General features: G+C 45.3%; 1 protein-coding gene across 7 annotated transcripts in view; it reads right to left on the reverse strand.

Annotated features, from left to right (window-relative positions):
- The window catches only part of LOC138259681 (cytochrome P450 2G1-like), a 584827-nt gene that overhangs the window by 327329 nt on the left and 236964 nt on the right, over positions 1 to 20534 (reverse strand). For all 7 annotated transcript variants that reach the window (XM_069207561.1, XM_069207562.1, XM_069207557.1 and 4 more), the window contains one exon: positions 14657 to 14819. In XM_069207561.1, the coding sequence (XP_069063662.1) occupies positions 14657 to 14819 (163 nt within the window). The remainder of the gene's footprint in view (positions 1 to 14656; positions 14820 to 20534) is intronic.

The raw sequence follows: 20534 nt of genomic DNA on the forward strand, positions 1-20534 counted from the left end.
AGAGACAGAGGATACACTTGGTCAATGCCAGCGACAACACTACCGTTGGCGTACACAACACACAGGGAACAGCACTATGCACTAGGCCATGCACTACCAGTTACACCTCTAGTCACCAGCCCACGGGGTACAATGCCTAACGCCATTAGCTGCACACCTGAAACCCACAGGCCCCTGCCCATTAGTAGATGCACCCTAACACTATTGTTGGAGTGCATCTGATCTTGCCCATCATTGAACATACCCTCCCATGTTCGCCCTGGCCTAGGGGCACCCACAGCCCACATCCCCCACCCAGGTAATACCTTAACGCACGCAAACTCATGATTCAGAATTTGTACTCACCCTCTTGTGGATGCTGTGATGCATTCAAGCGGCCATCCAACTCCGGATAGGCCACCGCTAGGATGCAGAACATCAGGGGGGTCAGGGTACGACGGGCACCCCTTCCTAGTTGGGAGGCCAGCCCCAGCTGGGTCTCCACCATCTTCCTTGCCCAGCGGCTCAGGTCCTCCCACCGTTTATGGCAGTGGGTGCTCTGCCTGTCAAAGACCCCCAGGGTCCGCACCTCCTTGGTGATGGCACGGGAATTACCCTTTTTCTGATGGGCGCAGACCTGCAGAAAAAATACAGCAGAAAAGGGATTAGTCATATCATCCGAACTGTCATACACATGGCCCACCATATCCTTCCATCCACTGATGCACATACATTTCCCACCATATATGCAGAACTCTTCCCAGGACCCCTCAAACCCCCCATACAGGGGATTACACACACAGCAATCCCTACATTCATGGCCCATGCATCATGCTCACAGTGTACTCACCTGTTTCTCTGGAGGACCATAGAGTAAAGTGTACTGGGGTAGGACCCGATCCACTAGTCTCTCCTACTCCTCAGAAGTGAAGGCAGGGGCCCTTTCCCCAGACATTTGAGCCATTGTCGCTTCCAGACACAGGTCACAGCAGCACTTGCAGTGTAGGTCCTCTCCTGTTGAAGGTCAGGTAGCAAGTGAGTGCACAGTTAGAAAATGGCGGTCACGTCCGGCATTGGCTCCTGGAACCCATAGGCCCAATGATAACCAATGCGATGTAGCGCGGCGGTCATCGACTGCCGACCGCAATGGCACACAACACCAGCGGAATTACCACATTTCCACTTGTCTCTTCTCACAGGTCAGGCAGCCGCCATTTCAGGGGGGCACAGGCCATGGCACCTAACTGCATCACAGTAGACATTGGCACATCAACTGACTTACAAGTTCACATACTGTTTCTGTAAAACAAACATAGCACATTAATCTGGGTAGATGTTTGAATATGGCCTTCTGCTCACTGTTTTTCACCCTAGAGTTCAACCGCTGAGGATGAATAGGAGATGGAGACATCCCCCGTGTCCAGACCCCTGGTGGACCTGGCGACAATGGAGAACAGGCACATTATCCTGACCTACAGACTTGATAGGGCCACAATCCAAGAACTGTGTGCCCAATTGGAGCCAGACCTGATTTCAGCTATCCGCCACCCCACAGGTATCCCCCCTCTAGTGCAGGTCCTGTCAGTGCTCCATTTCCTGGCAAGTGGTTCTTTCCAAGCAACAGTGTCCATGGCATCAGGGGTGTAACAGCCTATGTTCTCAAACGTGCTGACCAGAGTGTTGTCTGCCCTGCTGAAACACATGCGCAGCTACATCATATTCCCCCAGGTGGAGGATTTGGCCACAGTGAAGGCTGACTTCTATGCACTGGGACATATCCCCAACATCACTGGTGCCATTGATGGTACACATGTTGCATTTGTACCTCCCCGGAGAAATGAACAAGTGTTCAGAATTAGAAAAAGCTTTCACTCTCTGAAAGTGCAGATGGTGTCTTTGGCGGACCAGTACATCTCCCATGTCAATGCCAAGTATCCTGGCTCTGTGCATGATGACTTTATCTTGAGGAATAGCAGCATCCCATACGTGATGTCTCAACTCCAGAGGAACCGGCTGTGGCTAATAGGTGAGCCCATGGTCCCCACCCAGTTGATGTAGGTATATGGGTGTGGGGTTGGCCCTAAGGGTGAGTGTGTGGCAAACAGATATCCCTCGAATATTTGCAGGTGACTCTGGTTACCCCAACCTCTCATGGCTACTGACCCCAGTGAGGAATACCAGGACAAGGGCAGAGGAACATTACAATAATGCACATGGGCGAACAAGGAGGATCATTGAGAGAACCTTTTGCCTCCTGAAGGCCAGATTCCGCAGCCTCCATCTGACAGGTGGATCCCTGTACTACTCACTCAAGAAGGTGTGCCAGATCATCGTTGCATGTTGCATGTTGCACAACCTGGCCTTGAGACGCCAGGTGCCTTTTTTGCAGGAGGATGAGGCTGGGGATGGTCGTGTGGCAGCAGTGGAGCCTGTGGACAGTGACAAAGAGGAGGCAGAGGAAGAAGGTGTGGCCAACAGAAGTACACTAATTCAACAGTACTTCCAGTGACACACAGGTAAGACACTGTAACTTCACCTTCCATTGCAGTTTTGTGTTTGACATTTAACATGGCAGCCTGATCTCCTTATTTCTATGGCCACTTACTGTACCCTTTGGCATCTCTATTTTCAGATCTATGTGCCCCACTCTGGCTCCTGGTGTGTTTACTGCTGCCCACTACAGGTCATATCTATGTAAATATTACAGTACATTTGAAGGTGTCCCTTCCTGCACAAAAACAAGCTCTCCTGCAGCGCAGCCATCCTTCCACCATGGCGCAAGGGTGGCTGCGTCTGCGCTCGGCAGCAAAAGTGGTAGTTTCGGTCAAGTTGTGGTTAATTTCTTCATTTTTATTCTGTTTAGATGGCGGCCACGCTTGTAATCTAGTCTGATATGACTTGTTGGAATCCCACGGTTTAGTTATATGAGGCTTAGGTGTTTTTTGCCTATTAGTATTGACTCTATTCGGGGTGATGTATATTCTTTGACCTTTGCAGTATAGCTACTGCATTTTCAATTAAGTGTTGCAAAACTTATTGGAATCTCGTGGGTATTTAAATAAGGGTTTGGCATTCTCTGCATACCACGATTGATTCGTGTGTTGGAGCTTGCTAGTACGGAAGAGCTCCCTCTGTGTTGAGGAGCGAATGCTGGCCTAAGTTGGACACCACACAACGCTGATTTGTTCAGATGCCATTGGATCAAGTAAGTTATATTGGACTTTGGGACTCCGCTGTGAGTCAGTTAAGTTAAGTGTTATTTTCGGGCACTGAGGCTTTTTGTGCATTTTTCTGCGCATATTTCTTTAGATTGCCGTATTGGTTTTTGAAGCATCATCATGCAATGGTAAGTTTCTGGCAGTCTTATGGATCTTTTAATTTGTCTACACTAAACAGCAGGTTGAGTGAGCTTTTGTTCTGTTTCAGTATTATTGCCATCTCTTCATAAAGCAATGATGGGATTGTTTGGCGCTATAGAGTGCAGATATTTATACCTGTGACTTGATCGTATTTGGGTGTCCTGTTAGGTCTCACATATATTGGTATGGTGTGATAATTGCGAGGAGTTGAGTTCTTTTGGTCATCACTCTATTCAGCTACTTCACGGACTGAGTTTCTGTTCCTCTTGGATAATCATGTTGTTTTCGACATTGTATCCTTTTATTGTTCATTATTTGTTTAGCCTGTTGTTATATTATAATTCATTTTATGAATATTCGCTGGTTGCATTCCACATTGACACTTCGTTCCAATGATGGTCTCGTGGATTTCTGTTTGAGATCGAAACGTCGACGATATGCCCTCCATGTTATGATTCATTGCATAAAGTTGCATCAGTCTACTTTTTGGAGTGGATACATGGACTGTGACATTTATTCGTTTTGTTCAGGAGGGAGTTGCCCTTCTAAAGCTCCTCTTTGAATGTGGTTGGGGGATCTGAGGGGGCACCAGTGCATATTATGTTCACTCAATTTATGTACTGCCTTAAAAAGCTATTTGATACTATGTTTTTTATCAAAGATTCTATTTTTGCAGATTAAACAACATGCGCATTGTTGAATAATTTATTTGTTACACCTCAATGCTGTTACATCAATTGTTAAGATACATGTACTGTTAATTAAAGAGTGAATAACACCTCCACGGACATTTAATTTTTGACAAAGTGTATGCTAGGCACCCCATTGAAATGGTCCGGCTGATGTCTATCATGTCTAACATGAGGAGAATTTGTCTGTTGCAAGATGAGATTTGTCTCTTAAGAACTCCCTTTGCCCTGACATTTTATGAAGCTTTGATGATAAGTGAGCTAGTGGACAAAAACAAGAGGGATGTCACTAGGAGTGTGCAGTATGAAGACATTCATTGGCTAAATGGTTCCCTGGCAATAACAATTGCTGGTTCAAAGACTGACCAGATGGGAAGGGGCTAGCACATTCTGGTCCTTCAGGCTCCAGGTGATGAATGCTGCCCTCTGGGGAATCTGGAGGCTTCTTTGCTCACCGTACTCGGGGGCCAGAAGGTACCCTGTTGGCGCATGCAGATGGGACACCACTCACTAGGTTTCAGTTCCGTAGGGTTTTGGACAGGGTCATGAGGGCAGTGGGTTTGGATCCTATTGAGTATGGCTCACGCTCATTTAGAATTAGTGGCCGCCACTGCTGCAGCAGAGATGAGGCTGGCTGGGCCCGCAGTGCAAACAATCAGCAAGTGGAGGTCAGACTGCTACAAGTGCTATCTAAGATTGAACTCGTTATAGCTGCCTTTCCCTAATACCTTTTCTCCCACCCAACATTTTTCTGTTCTCCTGTTTACGCAGGTCGGAGGTGTGAGGAGTCAGGACAGCCACTGGATACTGCAGCATCTACTGTCCACACAGGAGGGCATGGGGCAACAGATGTGCTGGTTTTGGGCCACTCATACATGAGGCGTGAGAAGACATTGTAAGCTGCAGAGGGGTACGCAGTCGGAGCTGAGGCAGCAGGATATCGTTTGACTTTCTGTGGCCAAGCGAGTTTGCAACTGTCTAGCTTGAGGGCTACAGTGGACAAACTCTTGCTCCTGGGGTTTATGCACCAAGGGATTGCTATTGCTCATCTTCACAGCAATGATCTGACTGGGAGTGGAAGGAAAAACTTGTTTGATATGGTTATCTCGGAGATGGGCTTTCTCATGAAGCAGTCTCCCGAAGCTGTACTAGCATGGTCAAACAGTGTGCCCAGGCTGGACTGGAAAGGTGGTAAGTCGGTGAAGGCCCACAATGACTCTGTGAAGTGGGTGAATACTAAGATTGGTAAGTTGTTCAGGTCAGCTAGGTTGTCATCAATGGTTCATGATTGTATCACAGGTCAGCATTTTTTTCCCGCAGGATGGTGTTCATCTGTCTAATTTGGGTGATGAACTGTTTCTTGAGGATTTCTTGGCCTGGTTGGTGCTTTGCCTGCCCAATTGTGAAGGGGGACCAGATATTAGGTGAACTATGCTGGCCTGTGGCGGATGAGGTCATGATTAGTGGGACAGTTTGGGTACATGCAAGGCATCCTTTTAAACCAAAGTGACAGCGGGGTCATGCATTTCTTCAGAGAGTGCTGGTACCAAGTCTAGAGGTTCCAGGGGTGTGGGGAGTTGGGGGCGGTCGCTGACACATGGGGGGTGATTCTCACCCTGGCGGGCGGCGGAGGCCGCCCACCAGAGTTCCCCCCTACAAAATACCGCTCCGCGGTCGAAAGACCGCTGATGGTATTTTGGGTTTTGCACTGGGCTGGCGGGCGACCGCCAAAAGGCCGCCCGCCAGCCCAGTGCAAAACACCCTTCCCACGAGGACGCCGGCTCAGAATTGAGCCGGCGGTGTGGGAAGGTGCGACGGGTGCAGTGGCACCTGTCGCGTATTTCAGTGTCTGCAAAGCAGACACTGAAATACAAAGTGGGGCCCTCTTACGGGGGCCCCTGCAGTGCCCATGCCATTGGCATGGGCACTGCAGGGGCCCCCAGGGGCCCCACGACACCCCATACCGCCATCTTGTTCCTGGCGGGAGAACCGCCAGGAACAGGATGGCGGTATGGGGTGTCAGAATCCTCCATGGCGGCGCAGCTCGCTGCGCCGCCATGGAGGATTCATTTGGGCAGCGGAAAACCGGCGGGAGACCGCCGGTTTTCCGAATCTGACCGCGGCCAAACCGCCGCGGTCAGAATGCCCTGCGGGGCACCGCCAGCCTGTTGGCGGTGCTCTCGCCAACCCTGGCCCCGGCGGTCCATGACCGCCGGGGTCAGAATGACCCCCATGGTCCTTACAGCCGTGCAGGTGCAGAGGACACAAGCTAGCACAGGCCCCTGGGGGGAGGAAGTTGAGTGTAGGGTGTGCCTGAGGTAGATGTCTGAGCAGGCAGACTGGTTCCCTGCACAAGAAAACCCCAATAGGGGACGTCGGTGGGTGGGGCCTACCCATAAGGAGGGACCCACTCATGTCCAGATTTACTGGATAAAGAGTTCTGGGAGAAGTGGAATCTACTATCATTTATGATCTCACTCATATCAAGATATGATTTTGAAGGTTGCACACAAACAATTTTAGCTATGGATCGGAAACTCCTGTGTATTAGAGACTTTGTTAAGACTAGGACTTGATCTTTGTAAACAAAGATGTAAAACTGTGGGTTACTGTGCATAAAAATGGGTTAATAGTTGAGTGTGGTATATATATGTAAATAAATATGACCGGGGTCTTTTGATCCCTAACTCAACTTATTTTGTTTTGGTGTTTTGACATTATCCGAGGTGGGTATTGTGGGTGGTAGGGTGGTGTGAGGGTGTTGCCAAGGGACATCGGCGACTGCCTGGCCATATGGAATTCATCATCAAACAAACTTGCAATATTCACTGGTATCCCAGTACCAACACATTAACAAAGTAATAACAATGAACCTTGGTTTTGTGTGTAACATGCGGATTAGGGACTGAACAGGCCAGCTGAAGACTGAATACTCCTGCTACAGAGATAAACATATGTGTGACCTTCACATTAGACTCAGGCACAACATCTGTGCTGCAGGAAGATACCTCTGTATGTAGCTCACTCATATTCAGGTCTCTGGCATGGAGGCTTCACTCAGATCTCTGTAGTAAATGCTATGCCCTCTCAAATATTGAGATTCAACTTTTAACCTGGAGATTAGGAAGTTTGTTACCATGTGTTCAGCTCACTGATAAAATAGCAAATTGTGAGTTCAGTGATTTTGTGGTATGTGTGAGGCCATCAGTCAAACCTGACCTTTTAACCAACAGCACTTCACTTGTAGTAGCTTCTGATCTTATGCAAGCAATATAAAAACAAAATTCCAAGTCCCAGAATTAAAGGTTGTCTTTACCAAATTGCATTGACTTGAAGATCTTACTCTACCTAGCCCCCTACAAGTTCAAAGTCTTGCTCTCTATTCCCGCAAGGAATGCTGCCCTCTTATCTGGGAAATGTTTGCTTTGAGTAATTTGCAGAGTATCATAGTCTCTTTACAAGATAGAAGAGGGATGCAATGCTTGGGGTTGCATACACAGTAGCAAACCTAGTGGGAAGTGCACCAGACAGTGGTGTTCAGTACAATCTGCAAAGGTTTGAGGGGGCAAATTCACGGTTTACCTTCATCACTTCTCATCCTTCATGGCTAATCGCACACTCCTAACTACATAGGAAGTGGTAGGACAATACGCTATGCCCCTGCTGCCAGCTGCCATTTTTGCTCCCTTGTCCAAACTCTTTTACTGATGGGTTGGATGTCCTGTAAACAGATAAGATGATGGAGGTCTGGTGGCTTTAGCTATGGATGTGCCCTGAGCAAACCCACTCCCTTTACCTTATAGGAAGCAACTGAGGTATGCTTTCCGGCATTTCAGTTATATTCTGTAAATGACCGCTTATTTTTAACTTTTTTAGGTGTTCCTCGCTCTTATGTGTCAATGAGAGGAAACACTCTAACCCTTTGCCTCTCTCTTCCTGTTCATTTGCAAACAGAATGATGTTGAGTGGCTATGGAACATCAAAAGTTATACGTTCTACATTGCCCCTGTAACCCTCTAAACCCTCACAAGTCTACAGTTTGATGGTGAGGATCTATAGAATGTGCAAGACGTAAAAGGCATAAAATACTGTATTTTTGAACACTGTTTACCTTCTATTTTTCATACACTGAGCCTGATCCTCTGCTACCACTGACTCTCAGGTCTGCCACTGCAGCCTATTGTGCAGCTTAAAGCCACTATTTTGACCTGGCAAAATAAACCTTTTGCCAACCTCAAACTTTCCATTTTAATACTTGTGAGTATTCTTTCTTAATACTTAGAAATGAGTGCTAAGGTAGCCCTACAAGCTCACAGGGCAGGGTGCATGGTATTTAAAATGTATGACGTGTGTTTAAGTTGTACATCTTCGCAGTGAAAAGCTCCAAAAGTTGTTTTTCGCTGAAGCAAGGCTAACTCTTCCCTAGACTAAGACTCTATTACTGTATTACACTTAATGGGCAATAACTTCAGATTGGCAGAAGGAATAGAAATACTTCTTCGGTTTATTTAAATTCTAACTTAAAATCTGCTTTGAAGGTTAAGTCTGATTTTAAATTACTATTCGCAAAATGCCACTTACAGAAAGTTGGCCTTTTTCTTCCCAAAACAATTGTTCCTTTCTGCCAGTGTCCATGGTCACATGACTTTAATGGCTTCATTGTGGTGTGATATGTATTTGATAAGAGACAGAGATCAAAAGAAACTTGGATGTTGGAAGGTCGTTACTCTCCTGAGCTGGGGTGGTTATACTGAGCCCTGCCAGAGCTTCAAAGGGTAGATTTGATTTGTGCCCACCCTTTTCTGACTTCTGAAGCCTCCTGCCCTGTCACTGGCAAATGCATCAGACACCTGGGCCTGCGTGCCTTTTGTTCCCCTGGACAGCTTGGAGCCAAACCCAGGGGAAGGGGGCAGAACTGACAAGAATCAGTTTAGGGGTCGACAAAGAGAGGGAGGGACACACGTACACAGGCTAGCACTGGGTATAAAAGTGGCACCTTTTGAATCTCTCATCAGAATAGTCCCGGACCTGTGGAAGATTCAGAGGAAGGACTGCCCTTCTGCCTGAAGAAGAATTTATCTACCTGCTTGCCTTGAACTCAGGAAACCAGAAGTGACTCAAAGAGTTTGAGCTAGGGGGGCACAACAAGCTTCCAGTGGCCTTCCTACAAATGCCTGGCTCACCAACGTCAACTGGCCAGCCAGAGACTTGCTGCCTTCCTCTGCTGGAGTAAGTCCTGATTCACCAAAGGAGCCCCACCAGGTCCTGGACCTTAGGCTTGCATTAGAGTGTACTCCTCATACTTTGAGGTTTTCGCAAACAACACAGACTTTTCATGTCAGCAAAAAAAGTCCATGTCTCCTGCTAATGCAAAGCTCTGGGACGACCTTCCCTTTGTGTCAGCAGCGTCAACCTGCGTCTCCGCCCAATGTGAAGCTCCAGTGACAACTGGCTATTTGCACCAACAATGATCTCTTTGTGGCTCCCGCCAATGTGCAGCTCCAAATTAGGATCCTTGTGTGGACTTGGACTTTGTGAGAAATTAAAACCTCCACTGGGATGAACCTGGTCCTTGTATCTGACCAGTCCTCCATCACAGTTGGTCTGAGCTTTTGGCTTTGACCAAGTCCAGCGCAACCAGATAACCACATGCGGCACTGTAGGAAAGTACCATCTTGCCTGGCATGTTACCCCCATTTTTAATGTATGTATGTTTGTTTTTGCCTATGTGTCACTGGAACCCTGCAGTCAGGACCCCAGTGCTCATAAAGACTTATTAAAGTCATCCCCCTCCTTGTAAGGGGTGACTATCTTGTGCAGATTCCTGGAATCTTGCTCTCTAACAGGATTGCTATCAGGAATACTGCTGTCACCATGGGGAACTAACCCCAACCTCTGTCTTTCCCTCTCAATGTATGTATGTTTGTTTTGCCCTTGTGTCACTGGGATCCTCCTAGGCAGGGCCCCAGTGCTCATAGTGCATGCCCTGTATGTGTTCCCTGTGTGGTGCCTAACTGTATCACTGAGGCTCTGCTAACCAGAACCTCAGTGTTTATGCTCTCTCTGCTTTCTAAAATTGTCACTGCAGGCTAGTGTCTAATTTTACCAATTCTCATTGGCACACTGGTACACCCATATAATTCCCTTGTATATGGTACTTAGGTACCCAGGGTATTGGGGTTCCAGAAGATCCCTATGGGCTGCAGAATTTCTTTTGCCACCCATAGGGAGCTCAGACAATTCTTACAGAGGACTGCCACTGCAACCTGAATGAAATAACGTCCATGTTATTTCACAGCCATTTTCACTGCACTTAAGTAACTTATAAGTCACCTATATGTCTAACCCTCACTTGGTGAAGGTTAGGTGCCAAGTTACTTAGTGTGTGGGCACCCTGGTACTAGCCAAGGTTCCCCCACATTGTTCAGGGCAAATTCCCTGAACTTTGTGAGTGCGGGGACACCATTACACGCGTGCACTGCACATCGGTCACTACCTATGTGTAGCTTCACAATGGAAACTCCGAACATGGCCATTTAACATGTCTAAGATCATGGAATTGTCACCCCCAATACCATTCTGGTATTGGGGGGACAATTACATGATCCCCCGGGTCTCTAGCACAGAACCCGGGTACTGCCAAACTGCCTTTTTGGGGTTTCCACTGCAGCTGCTGCTGCCAACCCCTCAGGCAGGATTCTGCCCTCTTAGGGTCTTGGCAGCCCTGGCCCAGGAAGGCAGAACAAAGGATTTCCTCTGAGAAACGGTGTTACACTCTCTCCCTTTGGAAATAGGTGTGAAGGGCTGGGGAGGATTAGCCTTCCCCAGCCTCGGGAAATGCTTTGATGGGCACAGATTGTGCCCATCTATGCATAAGCCAGTCTACACCGGTTCAGGGATTCCCCAACCCTGCTCTGGCGCGAAACTGGACAAAGGAAAGGGGAGTGACCACTCCCCTGACCAGTACCTCCCAGGGGAGGTGCCCAGAGCTCCTCCAGTGTGTCCCAGACCTCTGCCATCTTGGATTCAGAGGTGTTGGGGGCACACTGGACTGCTCTGAGTGGCCAGTGCCAGGAGGTGACGTCAGAAACCCCTCCTGATAGGTGCTTTTCTCTTTCAGTAGCCAAGCCTCCTTTCTTAGTAGCCAAACCTCCTTTTCTGGCTATTTAGGGTCTCTCCTCTGGGCTGTTCCTCAGATAATGAATGCAAAAGCTCACCAGAGTTCCTCTGCACTTCCCTCTTCGACTTCTGCCAAGGATCGACCGCTGACTGCTCCAGGATGCCTGCAAAACCGCAACAAAGTAGCAAGAAGACTACCAGCAACATTGTAGCGCCTCATCCTGCCAGCTTTCTCGACTGTTTCCTCATGGTGCATGCTCTGAGGGCTGTCTGCCTTCACCCAGCACTGGAAGCCAAGAAGAAATCTCCTGTGGGTCGACTGAATCTTGTCCCTGCTAACGCAGGCACCAAATTTCTGCATCACTGGTCCTCTGGGTCCCCTCTCATCCTGACAAGCTTGGGCCCTGGAACACAGGAGCTGGGTACAAGTGTCTCCCACAGTCCAGTGGCCCTTCTGTCCAAAGTTGGTGGAGGTAAGTCCTTGCCTCCCCACGCCAGACAGAAAACCTGTGTACTGCGTGATTTGCAGCTGCTCCGGCTTCTGTGCACTTCTTCAAGGATTCCATTGTGCACAGCCTAGCCTGGGTCCCCAGCACTCCATCCTGCAGTGCCCAACTCGCTAAGTTGGACGCCGACATCGTGGGATCCTGCTTTGTGACTCTGAGTCGACTACTGTCCTCAGATTTTTCAAGTGCCTGCTCTGGTACTTCTGCAGGTGCTGCCTGCTGCTGCGGGGGATCTCTGAGTTGCTGAGAGCCCCTCTGTCTCCTCCTCCAAGGGGTGACATCCTGGTCCTTCCTGGTCCCCAGCAGCACCCGAAATCCTCAACCGCAACTCTTGCAGCTAGCAAGGCTTGTTTGTGGTATTTCTGCCTGGAAGCACTTCTGCAACCTTCAGCACGCCGTGGGACATCTTCCTTTCAAAGGAGAAGTTCCCAGCATTTTTTGTTGTTGCAGAATCATCGGCTTCTTCCACCCGGAGGCAGCCCTCTTGCACCTTCATCCGGGATTTTCTGTGTTCCTGCCCCCCTCCGGACACTTTCGTGACTTTTGGACTTGGTCTCCTTCTTTGCAGGTCCTCAGGTCCAGGAATCCATCTTCAGTGTTTTGCTGGTGCTTGTGGTTCTTGCAGAATCCCCTATCCCGACTATTGTGTCTTTCTGGGATAGTAGGGTAACTTTACTCCTACTTTTCAGGGTCTTGGGGTGGGGAATCTTGGACACCATGACTGTTTTCTTACAGTCCCAGTGACCCTCTACAACCTCCCATAGGTCTGGGGTCCATTCGTGATTCACATTCCACTTTTGGAGTATATGGTTTGTGTTGCCCCTTGACCTATGTCTAGCTATTCCATCCTATTGTGATTCTACATTGTTTGCACTACTTTTCTTACTGTTACTTACCTGTTTTGGGTTTGTGTACATATAATTTGTTTATATTACTTGCCTCCTAAGTGAGGGTATCCTCTGAGATACTTTTGGCATATTGTCACTAAAATAAAGTGCCTTTATTTTTAGTAACTCAGAGTATTGTGTTTTCTTATGATACTGTGCTATATGATATAAGTGGTATGGTAGGAGCTTTGCATGTCTCCTAGTTCAGCCTAAGCTGCTTTGCCATAGCTACTTCATTCAGCCTAAGCTGCTAGAACACCTCTAATCTACTAATAAGGGACAACTGGACCTGGCACAAGGTGTAAGTACCATATGGTCCCCACTAAAAGCCAAGCCAGCCTCCTACAGACACTTTCTGCTTTTTAGCACTATGCTCACCTGAAACTTTAAAAAATCATAATTCCTGTTCTGCTCATTGGCTTTTTTTGTTTTAGTGTCATTTTATTTATCAAAATGTGCTCTCTTTTCCTGTGATTTTTCTTCTCTTGTGTTTTAACTTTATTACTGTTTTGAGTGATGCATACATACTTTACACTCTGCTCTAATATAATCCTGTCTGCCTTTCTGACAAGCTACCAAGGAATTAAACATAGGCTTATTTAGTGACTTTTGTGGCCCACAAAGATTGTGTTTATTACTTGAGTGGGGCTATTGCCCCCTCAAATAATTACCCAGTTTATTATAGGTAACTGCACTTATTTGTACCTTGTGGCCAAGTGAGAGGCCGACTTGATTTAGATTTACATCGTCAAGGCAACCACAGCTTGTTTTGTAGATCTTTAAAATCATGGCCCTTCACTCACATTGCTTAAGTTCCATCTAGCCTCAATCAGCTAAGCACCAGGACAACCTCATAGGTAACAGTGAGCTCTACAAAATTTGTTAAATTCATGAGTCAAAAATAACAAAGCAAGAGGCTGAAAGGGGCAATGCTAGGGAAAAAGCTGCTACCACGTTGACACTTAACTGACACAGCAATGCAAGTTTATCATTGACTCTGACACAAATTACTCACATACACATCTGCATTATCGCTTGTGCAGAATACACCCGCTGTCAAAACATACCTAAGTTTCATATTGTGAGGCTCAAGACAATTAAGAACAACATTTGCAGCTATAAAACAAGACTTACAATTTGGCCACTTTTATTAAAACAATTAAAAAACATCACATGCGTTTTTGTATGTGAGGTATTCAAAAAGGCATTTATTTAGAGGCTGCAGTAAAACAAATAGCTCTGATTGAGACAAAATATACATATTTTCTGAGTGTAATGAAAATGAAAGGATATATGACATGGTATCGAGTGACAAGAAACCTCACTTCAATAATGTACGCAGAATATCGATCACCATAATATTGTGAAGGTGTGTAAATTTATCAGCACGGAATGTGCCATCCTATCACTGATTGCAAATACTTTCTAATTTCAACTTAATTATGATAAACTGCAACAACCAGAATACACTTGGTTTAGCTGGTGATGCTATGGCGAAGTGTGCTTCCTCCCCCTGTAATCGTTAGGATACTCCTGAAGGAGTTTGAAAACCTATTATAAATTCCGGTATATTCTATTCTGCTGGGTATACATACATACATCTATGTCTAAATATACCGAGCTCTAACTGTGCAGTATACGTTGTAAGTCTATCCCTTATGTGCAGAACTCAAGTAGAAAGCCAGAAGCAAATGGAACAAAATAGCAAAAATATATAAAACAGGGGTGCCCAATAAGTAAACACTGATCGTGACGAGTATGTTTGCATTAAAAAAACGTTTTAACACACATCTGTTTTAAATGTGTGTTTAGAATAAATGCCTACACAGAACGTAATAGACACGTGCCTATTTGTGTGTGTCTAGTATTTGAAATACCCAAGTGCAGGTGGTAAAACATTTCAGAAAATAAATCCTATTATGAGATTTCCCTTGGGCAAAATCAAGTGAGCAAATTGTTGAATGCATTTTGTAAATTGTACAGTCTTCTCACCAACTGAGAAACATATCATCAATGTTTATTCCAGTTCTATCGTCATATGAACTCTAAATTATAGAGGTGAACTCAGAATCTCTCTTAAACGCTAGATTGCCTCTTCTACTTTTAAGAAGACTTACCGCAACCCTGGAAGACTCTGTCATTTGAGGGCAGTTCTCCTCTTCCACTGAATTCCTCTGCTTGGTCAACGAGAGCTTCCTTTACAGCATCATATCCCCACAGCACTACTACCCGGCGACTCCCCATGTACACGGTAAACACCGGGCCATACCTCTTGTTCAGCTGTATTGGAGATTCGAAGAAAGAAGACATGTTTATATTAGTACATATTGAACAGCTAGTGCCTACACCATCCGGCAATAAAGGCTGTTATCTACCCTCCCCATAGGCAAAGACCGAGACACAGATAAGGATGTATAACAGAGATGGGGGGTAATTAACAGAGACTATAGCCCTGCAGGTGACAGCAATAAAGCTATTGACATCCGCAGTCAAAATAGTGAGCATTGCATAAACATGAGAAATCCTCTCATATCACTTGGATGATAAAAACAAGCCCATATTTCTGAGGTGCTCCCTTGGCCTCTTTTCTAGCAGCTATCTGAACAATGGTGGCTGCTGTTGGTTGGGGCCACCTTCACCCAAATAGTCAGCCGAGTGATTGATTACTCACGCACACCCCATGCCCTCTATTTACCCACAGCACACAAGAGGGACGTTGTGGCCCGCCAGCCCAAGAAGACGCCGGTTGTGGACCTGTATTGTTAAATTTAGCCATCAAAGGAACATTCGGATTGACTGACGGCTGGAACGTTCTACTCCGGGTCCTGCTAGTTTTATACTGAGGTGCATTTGTTGCGTGTATTCTATCTCTCCTAGGATTCTAATGGGCTACTGTTGATGCCCTTTTACCTTCTATTATCCATGTGAAAAAGTTGTACAATGTTGTCTCGAAACGTTCTCACCCTTATTCTATTTTGTACTAATGTAAAAAAATACTAAACGATTGTGTTAAGAAATATATCATCTAAACCACTTGCATGACATTTAATAAACACAATTCAAGCAAAAGCAATATATAACATTTCACGTCCCATTAGGTATGGAAATATCTCCTTCACTGCAATTAGCTCATCTGCTCCCTTTTTAGGTCTCAGCCCACCAGACAACAGAGCTCTCTGGTTTGGTAAAGACATCTTGGGGATATTTAGAAAGTTGACCTAGCAATGCATTCTACCAGTTGCTTGCCATTGGCTTTGTGGTTTGTATCTCACATTTTCTTGCTTTCCATTTGCTGGTTGTATTTGTTTTAGGCTGTCCAGCTTGAGCTCTGTTCTTCTATTGCTAAAACCTTCGTTACAGAATCTTTCCAAGTCCTCCCTTTCTGTAAATAGGTTTGTAAATTTTGTTCTTATCTCGTCAGATTTGCTGTGCATTCAATTACTGTGTTCAAATGCCAGGCGCTTCTTGAGAGGGCACTTTTTTTCTCTGACTTCAAAGTGAGAGGATTTATGTGACAATTCTTCTGGATAGTGGGTGTAGGAAAGAGTTATTTTCTAGCACATGCAAAAATTTAAATGAACTGCATAAGAATTTCAGAACATATCAGAATTATGAATGCACAAATGAAGCCCATTTTTTGTAATTTCAGAAGCGGGTTGTGCCGCGTATGCTCTCATTATCTTAATGAGACTACTGGATTTTGAGCAGCAAGAGCGTCCACAATGTGGGGGACTGAGTCTGGCCCATGGTGGATGACGCTTGTCACTCCAAATCTGGGGTTTGCTCCGGCTAACTAGCAGTGCCTCATATCTCCCAAGTGGCAGAGACAATTGGGCAGCCGAGCGCATGACATATCAGTACTTCTCAGGGAAGTCGTGGTCACTCAGGTCACAACTGGTTCTCTCATACACAATGCGGTCTCATATATAAATGACAATAAAGGCAGTATAAGTCTTAAAGATTGGTTTAATAAAACAACTGCATTTTGGATAGCAAAGCGTGAGCTGCAATAACCAGAACTACACAACACAGCAATATTAAAATAGTGACTATGAGAGTGAAACACAAGAATAAGGCTATCATGGTGCCACTATTTTATTCTCTCTCTAAGTTATATTTTGAGCACAGCATGTTAAGCTCTAAACCTGCCTTTCAGGTTACCCCGGGAGGACATCAACCCTCATACCTGAGCAAAGGCCTGTAATCTGCATCAGCATCGGCAACGGGGCATTCAGCATACAGTTGTGGTTCCCTGGCTGGAATCTCCCTCTTGAGGTGTACTAGGACTAGAAAGTGTTTTTATAACTAACACGCAGATGTTCTAAGAAAATGTCCCTACGTAAGGATGTGTATTTTCTACGAATGCTGAAGACTAAACTTCTACCACGTTTACGGCCAATGTACCAGACTGTAGCCTTGACTGAAGCACAGGACGATCAAGAATGCATTATTTGAGAACACAGTGCTGAACTAAGCTAAACAGTGTGATAGAAGAAATTAAAACAAGACCGTAAAAACTGGTTATTGTAAAATAACAGCGCGAAGCTGAATAAAATACATCTAGGACAAAGTGCACAGAGGCCTAGTATGTTAAACTAACGCGCATGGAGCTTATACATAAAATGGCTACACAACACCCTCTCCTTGTCGGTAGAAAGTGGCTCAAGCCAAAGCTAAAATACCCTAACCTAAAATATGTTTAAAACCCTACTTAATTTTGACATGTTAAGAGGACACACAAGCAGATAACTTGACAATTTAGATATGAGAATGCAGTTCAGAGCCGAATTCAAATTGAAATGTCAATTTAGAACAGTTCAGAATCAACCACAATTCATGGAAAGCAGGAGGTTTTCCACTTCGGCAGATGACAGAACCGGTAAACCGTGCCAAAAATGACTAAGGAGCAGGTGTGTTCCATAGCCCCAGTATCAACCAAGGCGGCATCCTGTGCAGTGCCCATTAATGGGTCGATGTTAACTTCCTCCAGGAAGGGTAGCTCGTAATCAGCTTCTCTAAGCAAACGCAGCCTCAGTGCGCATGTCTGGTAATGAACCCTCAATGAGAACATCAACATATCAGCCTCAATCACTAAGGGGCGTTGCTGTGAAAGACAAACTGCCAGTGCATGTTCAAAAGAGTACCAACGGCATGAAACACGGGCTGCACACAATCCAAAACCGGTCTGAATGACAAAGACCAGTCACACCCCAAATGTTCCAGGAGTTTTGCTCCAAATTGCTGCATCATGCGTTCATGACACAGCTGCGCTGATGGGAGCGCCTTCATTTGTCCTTGTTGCGGCGGGACAGCCATTGCGGAAAAACAACAGCAACAGCAAAATGCCGACTAATAAAGCCAAAGTTATTGGAAATCCCCCCAAAATACTTCTGAAAATTGAGTGAATAGCTGAAGGTATCAAACCAAATATAGAGAAGGTGTGAACAAAACCAATACCAACAGCTTTGAAAAAATGTGCTAATCCAGCCGTGATGGACGCATTAAATATACGTCCCACGAGTTCACCAAAGTGTCTCGGAAAGTTCGTATTTAACAGGGACTGTATTTCTACTGACGACCTTGCCACTTGAAGTGCATAGGTCTCGCGTGCAGATGTAAGGGCCAGATGCTTCTGAAACAACAAAGCCTTGAGTCTACTCAACTTGTCAAAATTCACCTTGGAAGTAGCAATATGAGGACAGATGTCAGCTACCTCCCTTAATTTAGTGGGGGGGAAGCAACACGTTCCCGCAGCATGTAACGACCTTAGAGACCGAAACAACGTAAACTATTCCGGCCCGCATGCCACAACAGTCTTCACTATTGAGAAGGACGTAGCTGCCATTTGAAAGCACCTGGAAGGTGCGTTTAATCAAGGGGACTGGAAGTCCCTTCAGATAGCAAGCCAAGTTTGCAACCGAGGCATTACACACCCCATGCAAGGACAGCTGCTTACAAATCAGCGAATGGCTGACTGAAGTCTTGCATTCACTACCGCTAAGAAAGACCTCTTTCATGCCATTGAGGCATTTGTACGAGAAGGGAAGCTCCCACACCTCATGGATGTAACTATCTCCCAACTTTTCATATCTGCCTACCGGAACGTGGTTCAAACAAGAAGTGAATTGTAATGTTGAAATAGGCAGATTAATAACCCTATGTATTAACCACTCTGCCGAAGGAATCTCGGCCACGGTAAAAGGTAGTCTTTCTATCTTTTCAATGTTAAGCATGACGTAAGTCACTTCTTTCTTAGCCATTATTTGTTGTTGCAGCATCAAATTAAAGGAAAAAAATATTTCCAGGAACGCGACCCGCCTTCAATGTCTGAAGTGTCCAGCCCAACTGCATAATGGACCTCGTCTGACTCTGTCCATCATATAAAGAAGACATATCAGATCATATAATGTCTGTAGCAGAAGAAACATTGTTGTTAATTGTATATATCCGGTCGGACACGGTGTGAATCCCATTATCCACAACAGCTAATGCCTTTTTCAAATTTTCCTGGTCTATTTGCCGTAACCGTGCTGCAGCCTCTTGTTGGGAAAGTTTCCATATTTCATTGTATACTTCATACAAGAAACGCTTCCTACGTGGTATCTTGGGGCCTGACAAGAAATCGTGTAAATCAGTGTTGTTAGACAAGAGATTGAGGTACGCTTTAACCGCATCAAGTGAGGACGATTTTAGCCACTGTTGGCACAATTTTCCTACACTACATGTTGTAAGTATGTCTGCATGTTCTGGTGATATATAGCCAGGGTCTGGCCTACTCATCCGGAAACCCCCTGAGGAGGTAACAAAACGTTGATGACACCCGTTGGTATCTATGGGCCACAATAACCATCTGCCTGGACGTGTCAGTGTAGCATTAAACGTACCATTCTGGACTCTCTCATGAAGCTCGTGTATGGTTGCATTTGTGTATTTTTGCCAATTGCCAAATTTTGCAGGGGCAGGTATATTGGTCATGTTTAATTCTCTAATTGTTGCTAAGCCTAAACAACTTGTTTGTTGCACTGTTTTATTCAAAAAGATCATTTGAACAGGGATGAGACATGCTCTAAACAATGTTTCTGTCCTCTTAGTCTGCCAATTTTTTGTTCCCCAAACACTTTTCAAATCAATATATTTGGACCAATATTCATAACCTTCAACTGATAACCGGGAAACAAAGGATTCTGAATATATAAATTTTGTGTTGGTCAATAACATATGTATGTCCTGAGTTGGAGTTACTTCAAAATAATATGACTCAGCATTTTTTTGACGATGCCCAGAAAAATACGCACACTTTTCAGTATAAGTTTTTGAACTCCCTTGTGGTGGAGTTGGGCAATGTTCCCATTGCATGTAATTAAATATCGTTTTGGGACTACTCGCTCTATGTATGAAGTGGTGCCCATAATATTTATAGCAAAACATATCACCATAATTTTCTTTAAATTGGTAAACATCTTCGTTTTCATAGATAGTATAATATTGCAATTCTGTCATCATAGAATCAACTGTTTTCACATCCCAATCATCAGACACAATGCCGGGTATGACTATATCATTCATCGATAATTTTAACACATACGGTATTTGAATGATTTCCGTGGGACGATATATATCAAACATCACTTTGTTCCAAACAATCCCATCAGGAATTGGCACTGCGGAAATGTTCACAAAGGATAAGTCTCTTCGGACCTTATGTGATGAAAAATGTGGTTTCAAAACCTCCTCCACCTGTTCAACCACTGATCTCTCGGGAAAAAAATTACCATGTATCAACAAGAAAAAGGTAATAGCAAAACCAATCCAAAGCAGAAAGGCTAGGACAGTCAAAGAAAGCCATACATAGTTCCATGGAAAAACAAAATATGTGTCTTTAAGCCAATGTATTAGCTTATGTGCACCTGACAGGTCAGCTGTCGAAGAGGCAAACAAGTCCGATAGACCGTCGTTGAAGACGGCAAGGTAACCAGAGGTAGTTCGTGCAAATGG

Source organism: Pleurodeles waltl, chromosome 9 (assembly GCF_031143425.1).
Source record: "Pleurodeles waltl isolate 20211129_DDA chromosome 9, aPleWal1.hap1.20221129, whole genome shotgun sequence".
In the NCBI taxonomy this organism is placed as follows: Eukaryota; Metazoa; Chordata; class Amphibia; order Caudata; family Salamandridae; genus Pleurodeles; species Pleurodeles waltl.